This window comes from Heloderma suspectum, chromosome 4 (genome assembly GCF_057233095.1).
Source record: "Heloderma suspectum isolate Gila_16-S chromosome 4, 16-S_ref, whole genome shotgun sequence".
Lineage (NCBI taxonomy): Eukaryota > Metazoa > Chordata > Lepidosauria > Squamata > Helodermatidae > Heloderma > Heloderma suspectum.
In genome coordinates this window covers 160,572,852-160,598,605 of record NC_139461.1, presented here as the reverse complement: position 1 = coordinate 160,598,605, position 25,754 = coordinate 160,572,852, and the positions used below count along the sequence as shown (strand labels likewise).

At 44.2% G+C, this 25,754-nt stretch overlaps 1 protein-coding gene across 12 annotated transcripts in view; it reads right to left on the bottom strand.

The window, feature by feature from the left end:
• Positions 1-25,754, bottom strand: part of DZANK1 (double zinc ribbon and ankyrin repeat domains 1) — a 96,874-nt gene that overhangs the window by 29,482 nt on the left and 41,638 nt on the right. For all 12 annotated transcript variants that reach the window (XM_084854788.1, XM_084854786.1, XM_084854781.1 and 9 more), the window contains 3 exons: positions 10,779-10,882; positions 1,644-1,718; positions 469-565 (listed from right to left, as the gene is read on the bottom strand). In XM_084854788.1, the coding sequence (XP_084710914.1) occupies positions 469-565; positions 1,644-1,718; positions 10,779-10,882 (276 nt within the window). The remainder of the gene's footprint in view (positions 1-468; positions 566-1,643; positions 1,719-10,778; positions 10,883-25,754) is intronic.

Below are 25,754 nucleotides of genomic sequence, written 5' to 3'. Positions count from 1 at the left end.
TATTGTTGCCCCTGATTAACAAAAGTTTATTTACATTTACAATTTCAGCTGTAGTTTCATGGGCTTGTCCACATTCATAACAAACCTACAGCTCCCCCTGCTTTCTGAATCCTTACATTTTCTGACTTAATTGATCAAGTTATTTTATTTTCTTATTTTAAAAATAGATTTTGAACATGAAAATTTTGAAACAATCTTTCCATAAGCAGATATTATCTTCCTCTTTTGTCTTGCCAAGTTTGCACCCTATTTCAGGCCAGCTGTGATCAGTGAAATGCAGTCAAGAGTCCTTGAGACTAATTATATCCCATTTGGGATCTACTTTAGGTTTAATTTTCAAATATTTCAAATGGTACATGCTTGGATAAGCAACTCTTCAGGGTGGACTTTACTGTTTGAATATATAACTTATAAGTTACAGGAGCTGAATTTCCTTGCACCAAATCACCATAACACAAGAGCACTTACCCAAAGTGGCTTGACTGTCATACAGTCCAGCTCTACCTGCTTCACTGGGGCTCAGAACATGATAGCCAAACGTCACTGGTTTACTGGTCAAAATATCCTGGAGAACAATAGATACTTAATTATAGATAGCCTTTGCTGTATCAGCATAAGCTATTGCTCAAGGGAGCCCTAGGGCTTATCAGGAACTCTTTAATGGGATGATCCATAAGGGCAGACAAGATGCCCCTATTAACACATATGGGAAAGCCATGGCCCACAGTCAGCTTATGTTGCTCGCAGATTATTCCCGCCTGACTGCACAGCTGATAAACAATGAGAACAATTGAGGGGCAGTTGAGGGGCATTTTAATTGATGCTGTCCTCAGTTGTTCCCAGCACTAATCAACTGGGGGCGGGGGAGCACCCAATGGGATCTTAATGTGCCAGGCGGGGTAGGGTTAAACCTCCCCATCTCCATGTGGGGGATGTGTGTGTTCGTGTGTGTTTGCTTGTATATTCTGAGACAGAAATGGGGAGGGGACCCCACCACAGGGTCCAGCCTCACTCTCTGCTGGCTGATTTTATTATACAGGCGGGGTAGGGTTAAACCTCCCCATCTCCATGTGGGGGATGTGTGTGTTCGTGTGTGTTTGCTTGTATATTCTGAGACAGAAATGGGGAGGGGACCCCACCACAGGGTCCAGCCTCACTCTCTGCTGGCTGATTTTATTATATCCAGCAGTATATAAATGGCAATGATGATGATGATGATGATGATGATGATGATGATGCAGGCCCCAAGCCAACCATCCACTGTTGCATGCAGCTCTTGGGAGCAACAAGGGTGCCCACCCCTGCCTTGGAATATGCACCTCTGTTGAGCATAATCTTAGTTCAAACAGGGCAGCAATGAGACCAGACAGGCATGGCTAGAGCATTCCTCGAAGTGAGCACGTGCCACAGAATATACCCCCACATTGACTAAAATGCTCTGGGGTTCTGTGACAGATGTGCAAACGTTCTTCAACTTTGTGGAAAGAGTTCCCTGAAGTTAATTTTTTTGAAAATTAGTGATTTGAAATAATTAAAATATTTATTTAGCCTCAAATGAGGCTGGATTAGCCTGGCTGCAGTTAACTAACACTTCAAAGTACTACAACCTTCCTGTCTTTAGCAGCCTAGATTTCCATACTGACCTTATTTACAGCAAGAGCATAATTTAACTGGAGACTGACTTGATAACCATCCTTGTGGACTGTAGCAGAAATAAGCTATAGAAGAAAAAGCAGTGGTTAGCTATTCTTCCTATAAAAAGGAAAATTGGCAATGGTCAATTATTTTACTTATTTAAACAGACTGACAGACAAGACACACATACCTTAAAGAAAGTTTTCAAAGTGGTGTTCAACATAGCTAAATGAAAATGTTTAAAAATAGTTAAAATCCGAATTAAAATAAACGGAATAATAGTAGGAGAAACAAATGTAAAAAAAACCCCTTTGAAACGATTCAAAAAGTCAAAAAGCAAAAATACAGCAAGGAGGGAGAAAGCACATCTTCTTCCACCATGTCAGAACTGCAAAGGAAGAGTCCCTGCTTCCTAAAGAAGCCAGCCTAGCTTCCATGCAAAATGGAATCGGAAGCAGAACCTCACTTGACGATCTTTATTTCATGGAGGTTCAAATGATTGGGACTAGAGGGAAGTTGCCTGAAATAATCAGGACCCTGGCCATTTAGGGTTTGAAAGGTCAAAAGCAGCACCATGAAGTCAGAGCAGTGCAGCCAAGCAATAGTCAGGGAAGCCCTCTGCAAGCCAAATAATTCCCAGCTTTCTTCCCAACCTCGGAGCAGCAGAGAGAGCAGGGACTGCCATGCAATTGCTGGGACAATACCCTCCCACCAGCGCCAATGGGAAGAAGGCTGGAGCTCGTCACACTCTCTGGATCAGGGATGGGAACCACTAGCCCACTGGGGTTCCCCATCAAGCCCACCAGCTTCTTTCCCCAATCTCACCCAAAGGTCAGCACTTTCTTTAGAGCTAAGAGCAGGGTTTCCCTTTTCTGCACTAAAGAAAGGCAGCCTTTTCTCTAGGAAAGGGAAAGGCATTCCCTTTCTCTGTGCACAAAGAAAGGGATTCCAATTATGTCAGGGGGTGGGGCTTCATGGAAGACTAATAGAACCAAAGAATAGTAGGGTTGGAAGGGGCCTACAAGACCATCGAGTCCAACCCCCTGCTCAGTGCAGGAACCCAAGTCACAGCATCCCTGACAGATGGCTGTCCAGCTTCATCTTGAATGCCTCCAGTGTGGGAGAGCCCACAACCTCCCTAGGTAATTGGTTCCATTGTCATATTGTGCTAACAGTTAGTTTTTCCTGATGTTCAGCCGGAATCTGGCTACCTGTAACTTGAGCCGATTATTCCGTGTCCTGCACTCTGGGATGATTGAGAAGAGATCCTGGCCTTCCTCTCTGTGACAACCTTTCAAGTACTTGAACAGCACTATCCTATCTTCCCTCAGTCATCTCTTCTCATGTCTCTCCTTTCAGGCTCTCCTCATAGGGCTTTGTTTCCAGTCCCCTGATCATCTTCATTGCCCTCCTCTGAACCTTTTCCAGTTTGTCTGCATCCTTCTTAAAGTGTGGTGTTCAGAACTGGACACAGTACTCCAGATGCTGGTTACTCCTAACCAGTGCTGAGTAGAGGGGAACTTCCCAGGATTTGGAGGCTATACTTCTATTAATGCAGCCCAAAATAGCATTTGCCCTTTTTGCAGCCACATCACATTGTTGGCTGATATTCAGCTTGTGGTCTACAACAATTCAAGATCCTTCTCGCTTGTAGTATTGTTGAGCCATATATTCCCCATCTTGTAACTATGCATTTGGTTTCTTTTTCCTAGGTGCAGAACTTGGCATTTATCCCTATTAAATGTCATTCTCTTGTTTTCTGCCCAGCACTCCAGTCTATCAAGATCACTTTGAATTTTGGTTTCTGTGTTCCAAGGTATGAGCTATCCTGCCCAGTTTTGTGTCATCTGCAAATCTGATCAGCAATCCCTGCACCTCCTCCTCCAAGGCATTAATAAAAATGTTGAAGAGCACTGGGCCCAGGACTGAGCCCTGCGATACCCCGCTCATTACCTCTCCCCAGTTTGAGAAGATCCCATTGATAAGTACTCCTTGAGTCCGATTCTGTAGCCAGCTGTGGATCCTCCTGATCGTTGTTTCACCTAGCCCACTTTGAGCTAGTTTGCGAATCAGGATATCATGGGGCACTTTGCTGAAATAAGGCAGTAATGTCGAGGTGGTTTTCTACAGTACTCCCTCCCAACTAGCCAGCCACTATCTCTTCTCCTAGCCCAACTTGCAGGGTCGTTGGGAAGCCAGAATAAGGGTTAAGAGCAAAAACAGCGATAATATCATTGTTCACATTTCCTGAGGGGCAAGAAGAGTGAGGGAGAGAGCAGTGGCACTTTGTTCTCCCAAACTGGGATTTGAGCAGGAATTTAGCAGCTGCAATTTTGGAATTGGGTACTGTTGGCGGCAGAGCACTAGGTGCTATGGCTGCAATCCTATACACACCTGGGAGTAAGTTGCATTGAACTCTGTGAGGGTTACTTTTGAGTAGCCTTGCATAGAATTGCACTTTTTAATGAATTTATTAACGAAGGAGACAATTTTGGAAAACTGAGCTGACAAGGAGCTGCTGTCTCTATTAGGGTATCCCCCCCATTGTTTCATTTTGGTGTGTTGATATTTTTTTTCATGGTTATGTCTGCATCCATAAAAAGAGACGCACTCCTGCAACTGAAGAAAATGATTGGAGGGGTATGATTCAGCTGAGGCAATGGAAAAATGCTGCAAGGCATGAGTAGGGGGACAGTGATGTTTCAACATGCTCCTAAAGTTTCCCCCTTGCTCCATTACTTTCTGGTTCAAGTTAGGCAAATATAAGGACAGTAATTTCACATCCTCTGAGGGCAATTTCTGCAGATTCAAACAAAGAGAAAAGTGCAAACTTCCCAGTCACACAGGATTCTTTGTGGAGCAGTATCAGAAGTATGCCATATCATGCACTCAGAATTTTTCATTAATTTTTATCACAGAAGCCACAGCAACAACAAAAGCAAAGAATCTTGTACACAGCTAACTTCATCAGATGAATAATGGGTGGAGAAGGAGTAAGTAGTGGTGGTGGTTTTGTGTGCTGCAGTTCTCTTAATTTACTGAAGTGAGCTGGAGCCTGTGAAAGTGTATGGCCTAACAAATCTTTATGACTTTAAGGCGATGCAGGACTCTTTGTTGTTCAACAACATGTTTTCAACCTACATCATCAATGACAGTGGGGAAGTGTGGCATTTGGCCCAAGCAAACAAGCAGACTTAGAAAGCAAGCCTTTTTAAAATGTGTCATGAAGAAATGATTTTTTTTTACCATTCATACATAAATGAATTTAAAAACAATAATTTGTCCTGGTTAAAGCCCACCACAAGCAGAGGGGCAGCTAGGTAATTTTAGACCCTGGACCTAGTGTGTGTGGGGGAGCTCTTTGGATGGTAATGTCGCCCTCAAAGTTCAGTGGGAACTGCCTGAATGTACATGTGCAGAGGATCACAGCCTTTGTTGTGCACAACAACCATATTTTCTAAGCCCATCCATATACACACACATTGCAGAGAGGAGGAATAATAAAAAATATTTTTAAAGGACCCATTCAAAACCAGGCTGTTCCATTACATGTTCAGAATTTAACAATCAAATGCACCTGGAAGCATGCCTCACTGAGTGTAATGGGATTTACTTTTGATTAAGTATTCCTAGGATTGTGCTGTAAAGCTAGGCAGCAATGTGGTGAAGCCTGCAGTCCTATGTACACACTTACCTGGAAGTAACCTCAGTGGGGCTTACTTCTGAGTAGATATGGATTGGATTGTGCTGTAACAAGCTCCCAGTTTGAATTTCACATGTGCCATGTGGGGCTGATTGTCTCAGTCCAATGCATTCCTATGGCCACTCCAAAGGACACCTAATATTATGGCTATGAGGAAGGAACAGCAATTCCTATGGAGCATGCATTGCACTGGAGATCCTGGGATGCTGGGGGCACTGCTCATCCATGAGCAGTTTGGGGTCTTCTGCTCCTTTCTGTAGGGCATGTTTCAGCCCAATGCATTCCTATGGCCATCCCGAAGGACACCTGCCTATTATGGCTATGTGCAAGGAGGGAGTCATTCCTATGGAGCATGCATCAAACAGAGACTCTCAGTTGCTCAGGTACTAACTCTATTGCCTGTGAGTCATTTGGGGTTCCTGCTCTTTTCTGTAGGTCTGCTCATCTCAGTCCAATGCATTTCTATGGCCATTCTGAAGGACACCAGATTATTATTCCCATGCAGAAGTAGAGGCCATTCCTATGGAGCATTCATCAAGCAGAGACGCTTAGGATGTTTGGGGATGCTAACTCTATCACCCCTGAGCGGTTTGGAGGTTCTTGCTCCCTCCTGTGGGGCTGTTTGTCTCAGTCCAATGCATTCCTATGACCATTCAGAATGGCACCTGCATATTATGGCCATGTCGAAGGAACAGCCATTCCTATGGAGCATGCATCACATCAGGCCTATTAGGATGTTTGGGGGTAGTACCTCTGTTATCTGTGAGCAGTTAGGGGGCTCCCTCTGTTTCCTGAGAGGCTTGTGGTATCGTTCTAATGGCCATTCGGAAACACAGGCCTGTTGTAAGAGGAGGAGGCAGGGAGATATGTAAGCATGGAATAATCTTTAGCAGTTTTTGGAACCCCCTCTCTGCCAACATGTTTAGGCCATTTGAAACTGGGGCTTATAGATCATTATGTAAGACTGCAGTCCTCTTCTGCTTATGCATTCAATTTCTTTTTGTATTTGGAGATGATCTCCAGAAACTGCTGTGTTGGGGGGTCACAGGCATTGTTCCTTAAAACCACTATGTTAGTAAATATTTTGATTCTGAGTTGTTTTCTATGAAAAATAAATGTTTATCCCCTTTAGGTATTTGATTTGACGATGATCCCTAAAATCTTCCAATTATTTCCTATGGCCTCTTGGAATGAAACAATGCATTTCAATGGCCATTTGGTGGCCTCCTTTTTAGTAATTCCCATGAGTCTGCACCTCCCCATGTTGCAGGAATTGGTGTTTCGGTAGATGCAGTGAGAGAGTGCAGCAGCATCTGCAAGGGAAGGATGGATGGAAGGAAGGGAATCAGCCTTGACTTGGAGGTCCCAAACCTCTAGCAACAGGCAGGTGTTTTCTACAGTGACTCCTTCTAACCTACAAAAGCAGTTGGCCTGCATGAGCCATGCACAAAACTCATTCTCTCTCTTGCAGAGGTGAGGGGTAACTTCACTCTCGCACACATCATTATAAAATTCCTCCCTGGAAACTGTAGAGCTCACTGGACAGGTTGAAAATAATGTGTGTCTGTTAGCTGAGCAGGAAGGCTGAGCAAGGAGGGAATCTTTCCAACTTAAGGAAAGGAGGGTGCCTCTTTTCCCTGATACAGTCACCCCCTTTCCATTCCCCACTTGCCCCTACAGTGATGAAGGGGATGCTCGCTATATGGGGCTGGGAAGGGCTCTTCTGCCTGTCCTGCAGACAAGCATCCAGGCCTTTAGAAGTATACTGCCTTGGAATATGGAGGCACCATTTAGCTGCCATGGCATAGAGAAAGAGAGAGAGAAAAGAAGGTGGCAGGAAGTAAGTTCCTTCCCATTTTGGGCTCCATCCACCACTGCCATGTGGGCCTTAACAGATCATCCCAGAGGGAATGTGGCCCTCTACAGAAAAAAGGTTCCCCACCCCTGGTCTAAGTCTTCTTCCCCTTACCTGGTTTATTTAAGGCCCAACATAACCAACTGTAGCCTCGAGCCCTCTCTGTTTCTCCCTCCCTGCACTCTGGCGAAGCATACAGAACACAGTAATATATTTATTTATTTTTTTAGGAGAGAGGCATAAACTGACCAGCTATTTTATACATTTACAAGACACACAGAATCTATACATCTACAAAAAGCAATAAAAAAGATTACAAGAGGCACTATCTCATCATGAGAACATAAGAAGAGCCATGCGGGACCAGACCAAGGGTCCATCTAGTCCAGCATTCTGTTCACACAATGGCCAACCAGCTGTCGATCGGGAACCCACAAGCAGGTTATGAGCACAACAGCACCCTCCCACCCATGTTCCCTAGCAACTGGTGTATATAGGCTCACTGCCTCTGGTTCTGGAGGTAGCACATAGCCATCAAGACTAGTAGCCATTGATAGCCTTTTCCTCTAGAAATTTGTCTAACCCCCTTTTAAAGCCATTCAAATTGGTGGCCATCACTACAGCCTGTGGTAGCAAATTCCATAGTTTAATTATGCACTGAGTGAAGAAGTCCTTCCTTTTATCTGTCCTGAATCGCCCACCTATCAGCTTCATGGGATGACCCCACTGGGTTCTAGTATTTTGAGAAAAATGTCTCCCTAGCCACATTCTCCACACCATGCATAATTTTGTAGACCTCTACCATGTCTCCCCTTACCTGCCTTTTCCCCAAGCTAAACAATCCCAGCTGTTGTAGCCTTCCCTCATAAGGAAGATGCTCCAGCCCCTTGATCATTTTAGTTGCCCTTTTCTGCACTTTTTCCAGTGCTACAATATCTTTTTTTAGGTGTGGTGACCAGAACTATACACAATATTCCAAGTGTGGTCGCACCATAGATTTGTACAAGGGCAAAAAAACCGCTTCATTTTGCATCTCGTATTGTCTGCTTGCATCGCCTTTGTGCAAGCTTGTGCTCCCTTTTGCTTTCCTCACTTGGGCAAGACTTCCATTTTCTGAAGGAAGATGCTTATTTTAAGTAATAAAATACTTAAAATTAAAATAAAATACCCTCCCCAGATGCTTATTTTATTTATTTATTTCATTTCATTTCTATACCACCCAATAGCCGAAGCTCTCTGGGCGGTTCACAAAAATTAAAACCAAATGGCACACAATAAAACAATTTAAAATATATAGAACATTAAAACCACAATATAACAATACAACCACAATAAAACCTAGCAGCAGTGCAGGAATTTAAAATACAGATTTAAAATCGCAAGCTAAAAGTCTAGAAAGCTAAAATGCTAAATTGCCTGGGAAAATAAAAAGGTCTTCACCTGGTACCGAAAGGAATACAAAGTAGGTGCCAGGCGAACCTCACCAGGGAGCTCATTCCAGAGCTGGGGTGCCACAGCAGAAAAGGCCCTCCTCCTAGTAGCCACCCATGTCACTTCCTTTGGCAGGGGCTCACGGAGAAGGGCTGCTGAGGAAGATCTTAAGGTCCGGGCAGGCACATATTTGTTGTGGCGTGTGCATCTTTTGCTATGGGACTTTGGCCTCTTTGACTGACTGTGATGTTCTACCATGTACCCCTGGCCTATTTCCTCCCTTTTACATCTGGGTAATCAGAAATATTTCCATCTTCATCTCCTTGGGATGACTGAACCCGAACCAGATGCTTCCCAGCTCCTTTCGGATTTCCCCCAGGGTTTAGTGTAAAAACTGCTCTGCCACCCTTTTTATGTTTAGCACCAGCAGTCTGGTTCCATTTTGGCTGAAGTGGAGCCCATCCCTCTTGTACAGGCCCGGCTTGTCCCAAAATGTTCCATAGGGCCTAACAAATCTGAACCCCTCCTCCCTGCACCACAGTCTCATCCATGCATTGAGCCTCCTCAGCTTTGCCTGTCTAGCTGTTCCTGTGCGTGGAACAGGTAGCGTTTCAGAGAAAGCCATCTTGGTGGTCCTGGATTTCAACCTCCTACCTAACAACCTAAATTTGGCTTCCAGAAGCTCATGACTGCGTTTTCCCACATCATTGGCAGCAACATGGACCACGACCACTGACTCCACCCCAGCACTATCTACTAGGCTATCTAGATGGAGTGTGATATCCACAACCTTCGCACCAGGCAGGCAATTCACCATGAATGAATACATCACAAACCCAGCTGTCTATGTGTCTAATGATCGAAACTCCCACTACCACAAGCCCCCCTCCCCCTGGAGGCACATCCTCAGTGTGAGAGGATATTTGCTCATCTTCCAAGGAATGCATCCTTTATAAGGGATCATTTCCCTCTTCCTTGGAATGATGCTGTCCTTCCCTGAGACCTGCATTCTTCATGACAGCAGAGGAGCTGTCACCCTGGGAGTGGGACACAGCTAATAGGTCCCTGAAGGTCTCCATCCACCAACCTCTCTCCCTCTTTTAGCTTGTCCAGGTCAGCAACCTTGGCCTCAAGGGAATTAGCTTGCTCATTACACCAAGCACACACCCACGACTTCTGTCCAGCAGGCAGATAGTTGTACATGTGGCAGTGCAATACACTGGATAGCCCCCACCCCTCTGCTTTCATAATTGGTTTTTTATTGGGGTGTGTTTTCACTGGAAAACTTAGGGAGCAATCCTATGGCCGCTAGACAGCCATAGGATAGCGTGTTATCTGGGAGCCAACCTTGGAGCCCGTGCGCCAAGGTTGGTTCCCAGAGAAATGACCTCCTCCCACTTCTGTGCTGCCTCAGAGGCAGTGCAGAACAGCCCCATCCTCCGCGCTCACAAGAGGAGCGTGGAGCAGCTGAAAAGGAGCATGGCTGGGGGCATTCCGGGGTGGGGAGGGCAGAAATGCCTCTACGACACTTCCAATGTGTCGTACAGCAACCTCCTTCCCCGCTCCATCCTCCCGCGTCTACACAGCCGCAATCGGCTGCCTAGCCAAAAATACAGGGCAGGAGAAGTGCGGAGGAAACTATCCCCTCCATGTTTCGCCTGCCCTGCTTTGGATAGGCGGTCGCTTACGGGTTTGGAGGCAGCCGCCTATGTGGATAGGATTGCGCCCTTAGTTGCTTACTTCAAGAGGGTGGGGAAATTATTTACAGTTATTTATTTACAGTTACTTACTATGAGTAGGGAGGGAAGAGTTCACCACCCTGGCTTCCTCGCCCTGTTGCTAAACTCACACAGTTGCTTAACTCACTTGTTTGCTGATGCTTTGTCCCTGGGGCTGAGACACTTCACCACTGGGGTTTCTCACCCTCGGAGAGAGGACAACTATTCCTACACCAACCTCCTCCCTCTCACTGAAGAGGTGATATAGCAGAAATCCAACTATTCGCCCTATTCTCAGCAAGCCTATACTTAAAAAGTCAAGAGTCACGTCACCTTTCACATTAAATCTCAGCCTTTGTGTTTATGCATCATTATCATAGAAGGAAGGAAGGTTAGATCTCTAAAAGTCCCTGCACCAAGAAAGGCCCCCTCTTACCTTCCCCATTTGAGGCTCTCCAACCAAAGTCCTGAACTCCAGGTTATTCTGTGTATAGCTTCTGAGGTGTGCACAAATATGATCTAGTTGCCTCCTCCAGTAACCTGAAAAGAGGAAGTCAAGGTGAAGGGAAAGATCACAGCAAGGTCACCAGAGAGCTAGTGTAATAGAGCAGCTAAGAAAACCTGTTATGAACCAGGAAATACCTTGATTCAACTCATCTTTGCCATGGATGCTCACTGGGAGGCCTTAAGCAAACCACTATTGTATAGTCTTAGCTAACCATTAGCAATATGGAGGTATGAAGAAAAGTTGTTTTTGAAGATATAACAATTTCTTCTTTAATAATCCAGTGTTGGCTCCTTAGTGGTCTTAAGATCAAGTTGCCTTTCTGCCACCAGAAAAAACTGGTATCCTCTCACATAATGTCACCCTTAATTGCAGCATAGAAGCACTGGTGTGCCCCAACCACTTAAGGCATTTGCCGCCCTGAAAAACCTTAATAAAGATGGCTTAGCTGACTCATGGAAAATGTTACATGGGAATGAGCATGAGTACACTTAGTACTTCCCAAAGCATACTCATGAATAGGTATCTTAGTATCAGCTGCTCTCTTGCCAGCTGTAACTGATGGCCTTTTTAATATCTCTGATCATGCTTCCATGTCATTGATCTTAATCATGTATATCACCCTAGCAAAGTATTTATGTAGAGACTGAATCTGAGCTTGCTTGCAAGACGGCCCTTCAAAGAGAAAATTGTTGAGAGCATAGCAAATTTTTATGCATACAATCAATTTGCCACAGACTCAACTCTTCTTCTGTGGGGAGCCAGCAAAAATTTCCTCCCAGCGATGGAGAAGATCTCCACCTTCTTGTCCAACACTGGTAAAAATGTAAGGTGTCAGCAACATGCACCCAACACCTTGCTTGCTTGCTCCATTATCATAAAGACAATGCTAGAAGCAGACCCTCAGTTCCACTTGACCATGGGAAAATCATTTTCCATTGGATCACTATATGGCAACCTATCTTCCCCTTCTAGGAGCTGACTGGAAAGCTATCCCCCCCCTCTTTCTCTAAGCGGCAGAACTGAAAAACCTTATCTATTTATTGTTTATTTTAACCATTTATTTTAATAATTTATTATTATATTTTAAAATATTTTTCATGAAGTGGCTAACAAATCAAGAAAAGGCAGAATAAAGCAGTATTTCAAATAAATCACATGCCAAACACAGTAAAACATATCAGCCAATAAAAATCCAGCATTAAACTATTATAAATGTATCATAGAGCCTTCTCAAACAGAAATATTTGCAAACTCCATTTAAAAATGGGAAGGTGGGTTTTTTGTCAGATCTACCATGCTAAGCAGTTTTGTCAGCTATTTCAGAATTCAAAAGCTTTCACTCATGTAGAAGTGGGCATCAAATTTCTTTAGCATGCCAGATTTTCAATATATGGCAAGCTTGGATAAGTAGTTTTGTTTTCTTTTTCAATGTTTTTAAAATTGCATTTTAAGAGAACACACAAAAAAAGAGGTACAGATAATGCAGCTAGCAGCGTTCCAATGCATCACTCCAGAATTTGAACTGTGCAGGTGGAGGAGCAAGGGTTGCCAAATGTGCTTTTACCAGCCTTTTCCAAGACTTTGGAATCCTGGATCCCCCTAGGATTTAATTAAAGAGTGTGGTGCAATGTTGTGAGATTGACATGGCCAAAGTTTTATAACACTCCCCTGTAATATTAATGTTGATAAATCAATGCTGGCAGATTTGCCCAGTTTCAGGTGTTTAACAGAGTTTGTGACCTTTTGCTCTGTTATATCGTACACACATCACAGAATAGTAGGGTTGGAAGGGGCCTATAAGACCATCGAGTCCAACCCCCTGCTCAATGCAGGAATCCAAGTCAGAGCATCCCTGACAGATGGCTGTCCAGCTTCATCTTGAATGCCGCCAGTGTGGGAAAGACCACTACCTCCCCAGGTAATTGGTTCCATTGTTGTACAGTTCTAACAGTCAGGAAGTCTTTCCTGATGTTCAGTCGGAATCTGGCTTCCTGTCACTTGAGCCCATGATTCCGTGTCCTGCATTCTGGGATGATCGAGAAGAGATCCTGGCCTTCCTCTCTGTGACAACCTTTCAAGTACTTGAAGAGTGCTATCATATCTCCCCTCAGTCTTCTCTTCTCAAGGCTAAACATGCCCAGTTCTTTCAGTTCTTTCTCTCATAGTACTTTGTTTCCAGGCCCCTGATCATCTTTGTTGCCATCTTCTGAACCCTCTCCAGTTGGTCTGCATCCTTCTTAAAGTGTGGTGCCCAGAACTTGACACAGTACTCCAGATGAGGCCTAACCAGTGCTGAGTAGAGGGGAACTAGTACCTCACAGGAATTGGAAGCTATATATTAATGCAGCCCAAAATAGCATTTCCCTTTTTTGCAGCCACATCACATTGTTGGCTCATATTCAGCTTGTGATCGACAACAATTCCAAGATCCTTTTTGCTTGTATTGTTGAGCGAAGTATCGCCCATCTTGTAACTGCATTTGGTTTCTTTTTCCTAGGTGCAGAACTTGGCATTTATCCCTATTCAACTTTATTCTGTTGTTTTCAGCACAGCGTTTCAGCTTCTCAAGATCCCTTTGAATTTTGTTTATATCTAAGGATATACAAGTAGTAACACAGAACTCCTGAAAGGCTTTGTTAATAAGCTTGGGACACAATCCTATCAACTGAGCCCTCGATTATTGGAAGCCCCTGAACTTGGAGACTTCCGATCATCCAATGCAGGGCAGGAGGAGTGACAGAGGCAGTCTTCGCCTCCTTGTCCTCCCGCTCTGCATTTTCCACTAGCTGGGCTTTTTTGGCCCACCTAGCGATGGCGCTTCAGAGGGGGAGGCTGGAGAGGCCCTCAAGAGAGCTTGTATCTTGGCCTCTCTGGTCTCCTCCCCTCCCTGCCCACTGAACCACCCCCTTTCTCCCCTCTTCAAGGTCACTTTTCCAGCCTCAGAGAGCAGCTGGCGCAATTCGTTCTGCAAAAGCTACGAGGGGGAAAGGGGGTGGGTTGGATCGCCGACTCTCCTGCCCAAGTCAAAGGGAATCCCCAGTATCCAATGGCCCCTCAGACAATGGCTAGGCCCCTTTTTTGTTAGAGTAGCCAGGACTGTCACTCTAGTGCTCCTTTGCTTGATGTTCCTAGACAGTAGCTTTGTTCCCTTGTTTCCAAATTCATAATAGTTGCATTGTAGGTAGATTAGGGAGGATTGCACTTTGCTACAGGAACTCTGCCCATTTAGCACTAGTTTAGCATGTTTTTTTCTTCCTCTTCATTAGTGTCCATCAAAGAGGGCCTCCACTTCTTTTGTTAGTTCTTCATTTTGCTTTTATTGTTTTTTTTGGTTTTTTTAAGAGAGGGGCCTTTCTTGAATGAACAGCCCCTGTAGGACAGCCTTCAATGTATCCCACAGAAGACTGGTAAAGTCTGTGGCAGGTCGACTGCATAAAAACTTGCTATGCCCTCAACAAGGTCAGATTCGGTCTCCACATAAATGTTTTGCTACGGGTGAAATCTGTGCTTAAAATCACTGACATGGGAACATGATCAGAGAGATTAATCAGGCCAATGCTGGCCTCAGTTACAGCTGGCAAGAGAGTGGCTGATACTAAGAGATCTGTTCATGAGTACATCCCATGCCCTGGGGAGTACTAAGTGTAATCACGCTCATTCCCATGTAACATTCTCCATTAATCAGCTAAGCCATGCTTATCAAGGAGGTTTTTCAGGGAAGCAAGTGCTTTAAATGGTTGGGGCGCACTAGTGTTTCTATCTAAGATGTGATTAGGGACGCCATTTCTCCACCCAGCACTACATTTCCTGTTTAAAACATGCCAAGGCCTGAAGCATGTCCACCACAAAGCAAAATTTCACCTGGTTTGCGACATAAAAGGAGACTAGCATGAGGTGACGATGTGCAAGAGTACCTGCGACAAAATCACAATGCTTGCCATGTGGCGTCTATATTAATGTATATATGTGTTTGCTGTGTTAAATAGAACTCAGGTAAATTAGGGTTAACTGTTTGGTAGCGAGTGAGGGAGAGGTGGGAGGGGCTTGTGTGTGTGTGTGTGTGTGTGTGTGTGGAGACTGAGTTTATAAAAGGCAGGTTGTTGCTGTTCAGTCGTTAAGTCATGTCCGACTCTTCGTGACCCCATGGACCATAGCATGCCAGGCCTTTGTATCCTCTGCTCTCTCCCGGAGCGTGCTCAAGTTCATATTCATTGCATCGGTGATGCTATATAGCCATCTCATCCTCTGCCGTCCCCTTCTCCTTTTGCCTTCAATCTTTCCCAGCATCAGGGTCTTTTCCAGTGAGTTTTCTCTTCGCATTAGGTGGCCAAAATATTTGAGCTTCAGCTTCAGTATCTGTCCTTCCAATGAGCACTCAGGGTTGATTTCCTTTCGGATGGACTGATTTGACCTCCTTGCAGTCCAGGGGACTCGTAAGAGTCTTCTCCAGCACCACAGTTCGAAGGCATCAATTCTTCGGCGCTCAGCCTTCCTTATAGTCCAGCTCTCACAGCCATAGGTTGCTACTGGGAAACCCATTGCTTTGATTAGACGGACCTTTGTCAGCAAGGTGATGTCTCTGCTTCTTACTATGCTGTCTAGGTTTGCCATAGCTTTCCTCCCAGGAGCAAGCGTCTTTTAATTTCATGGCTACAGTCACCATCTGCGGTGATCTTGAAGCCCAAGAAAATAAAATCTGTCACTGCTTCTATTTCTTCCCCTTCTCTATGCCAGGAAGTGATGGGGCCAGATGCCATGATCTTAGTTTTTTTAATGTTGAGTTTCACACCAGTTTTTGCACTCTCCTCTTTCACCCTCAACAAGAGGCTCTTTCGATCTTCTTCGCTTTCTGCCATTAGGGTGGTATCGTCTGCGTATCTGAGGTTGTTGATAATTCTCCCGGCAATCTTAATTCTGACCTGTGATTCATCCAACCCGGCGTTTCTCATGATGTACTCTGCATATAAATTAAATAAGCAGGGCAACAATATACAGCCTTGCCATACTCCTTTCCCAATTTTGAACCAATCGGTTGTTCCATGTCCGGTTCTTACTATTGCTTCTTGACCCTCATACAGGTTTCTCAGGAGACAGGTAAGGTGGTCTGGTACTCCCATCTCTTTCAGAATTTGCCACAGTTTGTTGAGAGCCACACAATCAAAGGCTTTAGGGTAGTCAATGAAGCAGAAATAGACATTTTTTCTGCAATTCTCTTGCTTTCTCCATGATCCAGAGAATGCGGGCAATTTGATCTCTAGTTCCTCTGCCTCTTCGAAACCCAGCATGTACTTCTGGTAGTTCTCGGTTTACATACTGCTGAAGCCTAGCTTGTAGGATTTTGAGCATAACCTTGCTGGTATGTGAAATGAGCGCAATTGTACGGTAGTTTGAGCACTCTTTGGCATTGCCCTTCTTTGGAATTGGAATGTAAACTGACCTTTTCCAGTCTTGTGGCCATTGTTGAGTGTTCCAAATGTGTTGGCATATTGAGTGCAGCACTTTAACAGCATCATATTTTAGGATTTTAAATAGCTCAGCTGGAATACTGTCATCTCCGCTAGCTTTGTTGTTAGTAATGCTTCCTAAGGCCCACTTGACTTCACTCTCTAAGATGTCCAGCTCAAGTTCAGTGACCACACTATCATGGCTATCAGGGACATTCAGATCTTTCCTGTATAGTTCTCCTGTGTATTCTTTCCACCTCTTCTTAATCTCATCTGCTTCTGTTTGGTCCCTGCCTTCTTTGTCCTTTATCATGCCCGTCTTTGCATAAAACATTCCCTTGAGATCTCCGATTTTCTTGAAGAGATCTCTAGTGTTTCCCATTCTGTTGTTTTCTTCGATTTCTTTGCATTGTTCATTTAAGAAGGCCTTCTTGTCTCTCCTTGCTATTCTCTGGAACTCTGCATTCAGTTGGATATATCTTCCCCTTTCTCCCTTGCTTTTCGCTTCCCTTCTTTCCTCAGCTACTTGTAAAGCTTCATCAGGCAGCCACTTTGCTTTCTTGCATTTCTTTTTCTTTGGGTGTCAGGAGCGCCCTAGCAGCCTCTTTCAGTACACTTCAATAGCCAACTCAAGACATAGATGAAAGGATTCTTTTCAAGGCTTTAATCCTATTACAACTTAATGACTCTTTCAGATGCTAATCACCAGCGACTAAGCAATGAACAGCAGAGTAGCCTATGCTCTGAGTAGGCAGTTGATCCCCGTTTGAAGGAGAATCACTTGAAGACCCTGAACTTATGGGCTAGGGAGAGATCCTCCCTCTTTCCCTTGGGTCCACAGGAGGCGGCCGTTGCTTGCGCGCCAAACAGGCGATACGCCTCCTTTCCGCGTCCTCCATCGCTCGTCGCTCCCTGTGTCTGCATCAAGCATCTAGCAAGCCCCCCTCCCGCACTTTCTCACTGCTAGGATCACTATCTATCTCAGGAATGCTGGCAGGAGGAATCTCTGCCAGCTGCTGTGCCTGCGAGGGATGAGCTGGCTTCTCTCCCATGGATTATTGATCCTCTTCAGAATCAGAACTGCTCTGGGGTTTTATCAGCTCAGTCTCCACCCTGACATTGGGATGGATTTAGTTGCTGCCTCCTGAACAATGTTATGGACCTCCGTCCATAGTTCCTCAGGCACTCTGTCTATCAGGTCTAATCCCTTAAATCTATTTGTCACCTCCACTGTATATTCATAAGGGATATGATTGAGGTCATACTTAAATGGTTCAGTGGTTTTCCCTACGTTCTTCAATTTAAGCCGAAATTTTGCAAGAAGCAGCTCATGATCTGAGCCACAGTCAGCTCCAGGTCTTGTTTTTACTGACTGTATGGAGCTTCTCCATCTTTGGCTGCAAAGGACATAATCAATCTGATTTCGATATTGTTTATCTTGTGATGTCCATGTGTAGAGTCGCCTCTTGTGCTGTTGGAAAAGCGTGTTTGCTATGATCAGCGTGTTCTCTTGGCAAAACTATTAGCCTTTGTCCTGCTTCATTTTGTACATCAAGGCCATGCTTGCCTGTTATTGTCAGGGTGGACACTGAGCCCATAGAATCCCAGAGTAGTTCTGATCCTGAGGAAGAGGAGTCGCTCCTGGGAAAGGAGCATGCTCCTCTTTCCCAGGGCCAACAGCTGACGGAGATTGCTCCCACCAGCATTCCTAGCTTAGATAGCCGTCCTGGGAGTGACAGAGCGTGGGAAGCAGACTTGATGGACGCACGACGCCGACGCAGAGAGCGGCGCCAAATGGAGGGCGCAGAAAGGAGGCGTAGTGCCCAGTTGGCGCGCAAACAACAGCTGCGCCCAGAGGATCCAAGGGAAAAGGGGAGGGACTCTCCCTAGTCCTTAAGTTCAGGGGTCTGCCAGTAATTCCCTTTCAAATGGGGACCAACTGTTCCAACGTAGGGCATAGGTACTCTGCTGCTCATATCTAGTTGCTAACAGTAGAGTTGTTAAGTTGTAAAAGAGGAATAAAGCTTTGAAGAGAATCCATTTGTCTGTGTCTGGACTTGGCTACTGGATTAGACTGAGAGAGGCCTCCAAGGAGCCCTTGACAGTTATCCCAGTGATTTCTTGACTTCCTACTTTAGCATTCCAATCCCCTATGATGAAGAGGACATCTTTTTTTGGTGTTAGTTCTAGAAGGTGTTGTACGTCTTCATAGAACCGATCAACCTCAGCTTCTTCGGCCTCAGTGGTTGGGGCATAGACTTGAATTACTGTGATGCTGAATGGTTTGCCTTGGATTTGTACTGAGATCATTCTGCTGTTTTTGAGATTGTACCCCAATACTGCTTTTCCCACCCTTTTGTTGACTATGAGTGCTACTCCATTTCTTCTAAGGGATTCTTGCCCACAGTAGTAGATATGAGGGTCACCTGAATTAAATTCGCCCATGCTTGTCCATTTTAGTTCGCTGATTCCCAAGATGTCGATGTTCAGTCTTGCCATCTCATGTTTGACCACCTCCAGCTTACCTTGATTCATTGACCTTACATTCCAGGTTCCTAAACAATATTGTTCTTTACAGCATCGGACTTTCTTTTCACCACGAGACACATCCACAGCTGAGTGTACTTTCGGCTTTGGCCCAGCCGCTTCACTCTTTCTGGTGCTACTTGGAAATTCCCTCTGCTCTTCCCCAGTAGTATATTGGACACCTTCCGACCTGAGGGGCTCATCTTCTGGCGTCATCTCTTTTAGCCTTGTGATACGTTCCATGGGGTTTTCTTGGCAAGAATACTGCAGTGGGTTGCCATTTCCTTCTCCAGTGGACCACATTTTGTCAGAACTCTCCACCATGACCTGTCTGTCTTGGGTGGCCCTGCACGGCATAGCTTATGGCTTCACTGAGTTACGCAAGCCCCTTCACCACAATAAGGCAGTGATCCATGAATAAAAGGCAGGTGCAGACCATTAATTAGGGGTAGAGACAAGGTTTGGAGAGAGGGTCGTGGGGTTTGATGAAGCTACTTCTAGATAGTGGGGTTGTGAGAATAGCAGTTAGAAAGGGTAGAGTAGGCAGGTAGACCAAGAACTGAGTGATTAATTATAAGACATAAGATATCTTATAAGAATTATAAGATATAACATCTCTTGTATTAAATATATTTTAATTAGCTTGTTTTTAAATTATAAAATCCCACATATTGGTCAACTTTCTGCGCTACCAATAGTGTTCCTATTTCCTGGGTATGTCTCCTAGGAAGGGAACCAATTAGGTATATTGGGTGTCTCTTTTGCCTGGTGATTTTAGGGGCTGAAACTTGTGGGACAGTGAGGACGGCTATCTCAAAGCGGAGGCAGACAGACCTGAGGGAGGGTCAGAAGTGATGGCAGCGTCAGGATATGGAAAAAATGTGTTTTATTTTGCCTCAAGTAGCAGCAGAGTGGGAAGATCCAAAGTAAAGGGATCTGAAATAAAGAGGCTTTATTTCTTAATAAATAAAAATTTCTTTATTTCAGAATAAAACAGGGACAGAGATTTCTGTAGTCAGGAAGTAACAGGCAAGTACATCACTGTTACAAAATAGCAATCCTAAACCTATCTCAAGAAAACCCAAGTAGCAACATCGTATGGGTGGAAAGATTTTGGGGAGAAATTGAGTTTTTAAGCATGAAGAAGGAAGGACTCTTAGAGAGATGTCAGAGTCTGAATCTCTCATATGAGGGAAAATCAGTAGATGAGTTAAAAATGATGTTAACAGATCACCTCAGAGGCAGAGGTGCTGGAGAGGCTGAGGTAAATCCACGAAGACATGCACATATAGAACTGGTGCCTCAGTATTAGGAATTTGTACTCAGCCATGGAAGCTCACTGGGTGACTTTGGGCCAGTCACAGACTCTCAGCCCAACCTACCTCACAGGGTTGTTGTTGTGAGGATAAAATGGAGGACGAGGAAGATTATGTACGCTGTCTTGGGTTCCTTAAGGAGGAAAAAAGGTGGGATATAAATGTAATAAATAAATAAATAAATTTGAAAGAGAGGAAATGAGGACAGAGAGGAATTCTAACTGCACCTCTTTCGGCTCCTAGAACACTTACAGACGTCATTCTGGTGTCTAAATAAATGTTTTTGCAGTCAAGGAATTCAGTTTTAAGGTTCTTAAATTAATATGGACCTTAGATTTCATGATAAATAGGTTTCATGTTATTTATTAAATAAAAATTGCCATGAACAGTAACATATATGAAATTCTGATTGTTGTTGTTCAGTCTTTCAGTCGTGTCCGACTCTTCGTGACCCCATGGACCATAGCACGCCAGGCCTTCCTGTCCTCTGCTCTCTCCCGGAGTGTGCTCAAGTTCATATTCATTGCATCGGTGATGCTATCTAGCCATCTCATCCTCTGCTGTCCCCTTCTCCTTTGGACTGATTTGACCTTGCAGTCCAGGGGACTCATAAGAGTCTTCTCCAGCACCACAGTTCGAGGCATCAATTCTTCGGCGCTCAGCCTTCCTTATAGTCCAGCAGTCACAGCCATATATTAATACTGGGAAAACCATAGCTTTGATTACCAGACATTAAATGTACATTATTAGATAAATTTCTCTGTTTCAGGTAGAGGACCACTGAAGAAAAATGGATGGTGAACGAGGACTCGGAACTGAACTTGCTTCTGTTCATCGGGAAGCTTTATTTGATCTGAAAAAGTGCATTATTTGTCAAACTGCAGATACGAAGACAACAGTTACCACAAGTATAAATGGTAGAAAACAAATACAGAAGGCAGCTGACATTAGAGATGATGTGGTTGCGACAAGACTTAATTATGTGGCAGATGAGGATGAGTTTGTGCATCATACGACTAACCAATGTGACAAAGTATACTCTTTGAAAAAATCTCTTGATAAAATATTTCAACGAGATAAAGAAGTAAGCAAGCATGAAGATTTGGTCAGCAGCAAAACTGCCACTGCTGGAACGTCATCTAAAACAATGTCAACGGGTCCACCATGAGTGCCTCCCTCTTTAGTTATGCCATCAACACATGTAAGATATATAGTCTGTGGACAACATCATAATGGTGTGAAGCAGAAGTTTTTAATAAGTGAATTAGAAAGAGCAAATAATTGTTTGGCCACAGCTATTTATTTTCAAGAGGATGTTTACACTCATGTGGCAGATCTGGAATCAGATACTCAGGTATTTGGTGCAGAGATACTGTACCACAAAACATGTTTAGAAGGATATTTAAAGTTGTATAAATATGGTATGCAAAATCCTAAAGACCAAAAAACAATTTCAGCAAAAGATGTTGCCTTTGAAAGAGATAATTAAATTATTGGCCCTAAGCTTAAAGGATACGGATTCACACTGTCGGAAATCCGTCATCTCATAAATAAATTGGCTGGAGAAGATCTATTTAGAAACAATGAAGTAAAGCTTAGACCACAAAAACATTATGGAGAAGACATATGCTTCAGTTCATCTGACAATAAAAACAAGCCCTTGATGGTGTTTTCAGCAATCTAGAGATTGATGAAATAGTCTGATGCATACGAAAAGTAGATAACATCAAATCAGCTGCAAAGAACATCAGAGAGGCTTTAAAGGAAGTTAATTTTGGACTTGCAGATAGGTTCTGTGATTCTGAAGAACTGAAGACATCTTGGATGGCTGCTGAGATGCCAGATGAAATTATAATGTTTTTATCAGCGTTTTTTAATGTTAAAAAGGGACTACTGATGTCAAATTGTATTTCTCCTGAAGATGAAGAGGACTCATAGCAAGATCCATCAGAAATGGGCAGTGATGATGATGAATGCAATGAGGAACAGGTTGCTCCTACCTTCATTGAAAGAAAAATGGCGGTTTCTGCAAAGGTTATCTACCAAATACTATACTATTGTCTTCGTCACAGAAAGAAACAGACATCCCTTCACGTTATGGTAGGTCATGCAATATATGACAAGTGCAAAAGTGGAGACTTAATTAACATGCATGAACAAAGCAGTAGTGTTAGTGAGCTACAATGAAGTATTGCGGAAAAGACAGCCATTAGCAGCATATGCTATACAAGGAAGTGGAGATGGAAATACACCATTGCCAAGCCATTTTGATACAGAGTAGGGATGGCGGAGAATTCCGCCACGGATTTCAGTGAGGCCGAATGCACTGGCATTCGGCCCCCCGAAATCCGTGGCGGAACGGCCTCCCACCCCCCGGCCCCCCGCGGATTCCCCCCCGGGACGAAGCTTACCTGGGGCGGATGTTCCGGCGGCGGCAGCTCCGGCAGCGGCTGGTCTTCCGACTGGCTGCCGCGGCCACCATTTGCATCTGCTGTTTGCCATGATAGGCTAAGTATTTACATAGCCTATCACGGCAAGCAAAAAAACACCAGCGTATGCAAATGGCAGTGGCTATAGCCGCCGCCATTTGTGTTCCCTATTTTTTGCTGTTTTAGCCTACGTAAATATTTACATAGACTAAGATGGCCAAAAATAAGGAACGCAAATGGCGGTGGCCGTAGCCGCCGCCATTTGCGTGTTTGTTTGTTTGTTTACCCAGACATGATAGGCTACTTAAGTCTTTACGTAGCCTATCACGGCTGAATTCAGGGACACAAACGGCGGCAGCTATGGCCGCCGCCGTTTGTGTCCCTGCTAGCCAGCAGCCGGATGTCTGGCTGCTGGCAGAGCCAGCCGGCGGCTCCATGGAATCCCCGCAGAGCGGAGCCGGCCAGCCAGGATTCTGGGGGGAGGCGCAGAGCGCCTCCCCCCTGCAAGGATTCCGGGGGGAGGGACGGAGTGCCTTCCCCCCAGCGGAACCTGGCGGAGCCAGGTAAGTGGGGTTTCGTACACCCCTAGATAAATGCCAAGTTCTGCACCTAGGAAAAAGAAACCAAATGCACAGGTACAAGATGGGGGATATGTGGCTCAACAACACTACAAGCGAGAAGGGTCTTGGAATTGTTGTCGATCACAAGCTGAATATGAGCCAACAATGTGATGTGGCTGCAAAAAAGGCAAATGCTGTTTTGGGCTGCATTAATAGAAGCATAGCTTCCAAATCCTGGGAAGTACTAGTTCCCCTCTACTCAGCACTGGTTAGGCCTCATCTGGAGTACTGTGTCCAGTTCTGGGCACCACACTTTAAGCAGGATGCAGACCAACTGGAGAGGGTTTAGAGGAGGGCAACAAAAATGATCAGGGGACTGGAAACAAAGCCCTATGAAGAGAGACTGAAAGAACTGGGCATGTTTAGCCTTGAGAAGAGAAGACTAAGGGGAGATATGATAATGCTCTTCAAGTACTTGAAAGGTTGTCACAGAGAGGAAGGCCAGGATCTCTTCTCGATCATCCCAGAGTGCAGGACACGGAATAATGGGCTCAAGTTACAGGAAGCCAGATTCTGGCTGAACATCAGGAAAAACGTCCTGACTGTTAGAGCAATACGACAATGGAACCAATTCCCCAGGAAGGTAGTGGGCTCTCCCACACTGGAGGCCTTCAAGAATCAAGACGAGGCTGGACAGCCATCTGTCAGGGATGCTCTGACTTGGATTCCTGCATTGAGCAGGGGGTTGGACTCAATGGCCTTGTAGGCCCCTTCCAACCCTACTGTTCTATGATTCTATTCTATGTAGGACCAAAGAAAAATACACTGTGTCTACCAAGCAAGCAGAGAAAATTGAATTGCATGTTTCAACAAAGAATGTAACAACATGCCCAGCAGAGTTTAACGAACTTTTATCTGGGATGTCAGTTGTATGATGACTTCAACCAATTCTCTAGTGATTATGCCAGGAAATCTGAGATGTGTAGAAACTGGGATACTTTCCTTGACCTACTGAGATTTCTAATAGCAGCCAACAGAGATAGTGATGGGGCAGCCACCTTCAAGCTATTCAAAGTATTCTATGAATTTGACAGTATTAACTACTTACAGTATGCATCATAGTATAAGGAAAAAATGAGATTTTTACCAACAGATCATCCCGACCTGTACCAGAAGTTTACTACTGGCCATTTTGTAGTTTGAGAAAGCAACCGGTCATTCAGTGCTGTGTCACCTGACATGAAATTTGAACAAACTATACAGAGATCTCAAAATAGCTCAAAAGGAATAATTGGATAGGCAAGCAACAAATGCACATCACTGAATGGGTGTATCCTGAGGTGCTAGCAATAAGCTATTCTTTCAGAGAAATAATTGGTGCTAACAGTACTGGCTACAAGGAGGCAACTGTTCATTATGAACTGTCTGGGAATTTATCTTCCAATGTGCTACTGTCTGTTACGGTGCTCTGTGAATTAATGATTAGCAGAGGCAATCCATATGAAATGTCCAGGCAGATGCAACTACATAATTTCATCACCCAACAGTGAGTACTTAGAGAGATCGCTCTCCATCTAATGAAAGTAAAGGAACATGGTGAAGAAGGTTACTTAACATTTAGAAACGAATGGTTTGTGAAGAAAACTAAAAAACTTTTGGATGCCATTACAAAGATGAAACTACCAACAATGGAGAGGGAAAGAATAGTGCCTATTCCAAAATCAAAGTCTACACTAGGTTACCAAAAAAAAGATACCGCTGCTGCTGAAAGAAGTGTACATATAGCTAAAGAAAGGGGAGAAAGTATGAAGGATATTTTAAAGAATGATCTATTGCCATCAAATATGCTGTTTGATGACAATGGCTTTCCCACTAACAGTAAAGTGTCTTCTGCTGGCTGAGCTTGAGAAGCAACTGGAGCCATTAGATTACTGCTTTCAACAACGTGACGTCATGGAAACTGCTGTTATTGTAGATTTTACGTCACAAGTTCACCAACTGAGAACAGAAGATATGAACGTTTTAAAAAATGCTTTTAACAAACTTTGGGCAAATGCAACACAGTATCAAAGAGTAGACAGAGTAGACTTTGTGTTTGATAGTTACACTGAGCAGTCCCTTAAAGAGGGAGAAAGAAAATGACGAAAGACTGCTGATCCAATCGAACTGATGAAGATAGAATGTGATAGTTCTGTTCCCATTCAGATGGACATATTCTGGTCTTCCAACAAAAACAAAGAGATGCTCCACTGGCTCCAGTAATTGTTTCATCAACAATGCAAAAGTGACAACCATAATTACAGTATTAAGTGGAACCATGACAGGAGACAATGATAATAGAGAGCACTTATAGTTAGAAAGCAGGAAGTTGAAACCTGCTCTGAGCTTCAGATTTCTGTTAAAGAAACAGATGCTAGAATGATAATCCATCTGTTCCACACCATTCAGTCAGGAATGAAATACCTCATAGTATTATCAAATGTATTCCCCCTTCAATATATATTTGAACTATTCACAAATGGTTCGGAAGAAGTGTGTATAAAAGTAGGAGTGATAGACAAATTGTGCTACGTATCTCTTCACAAACTTACCATGCATCTAGGAGCTACACTGTACAGTATTTGAATGA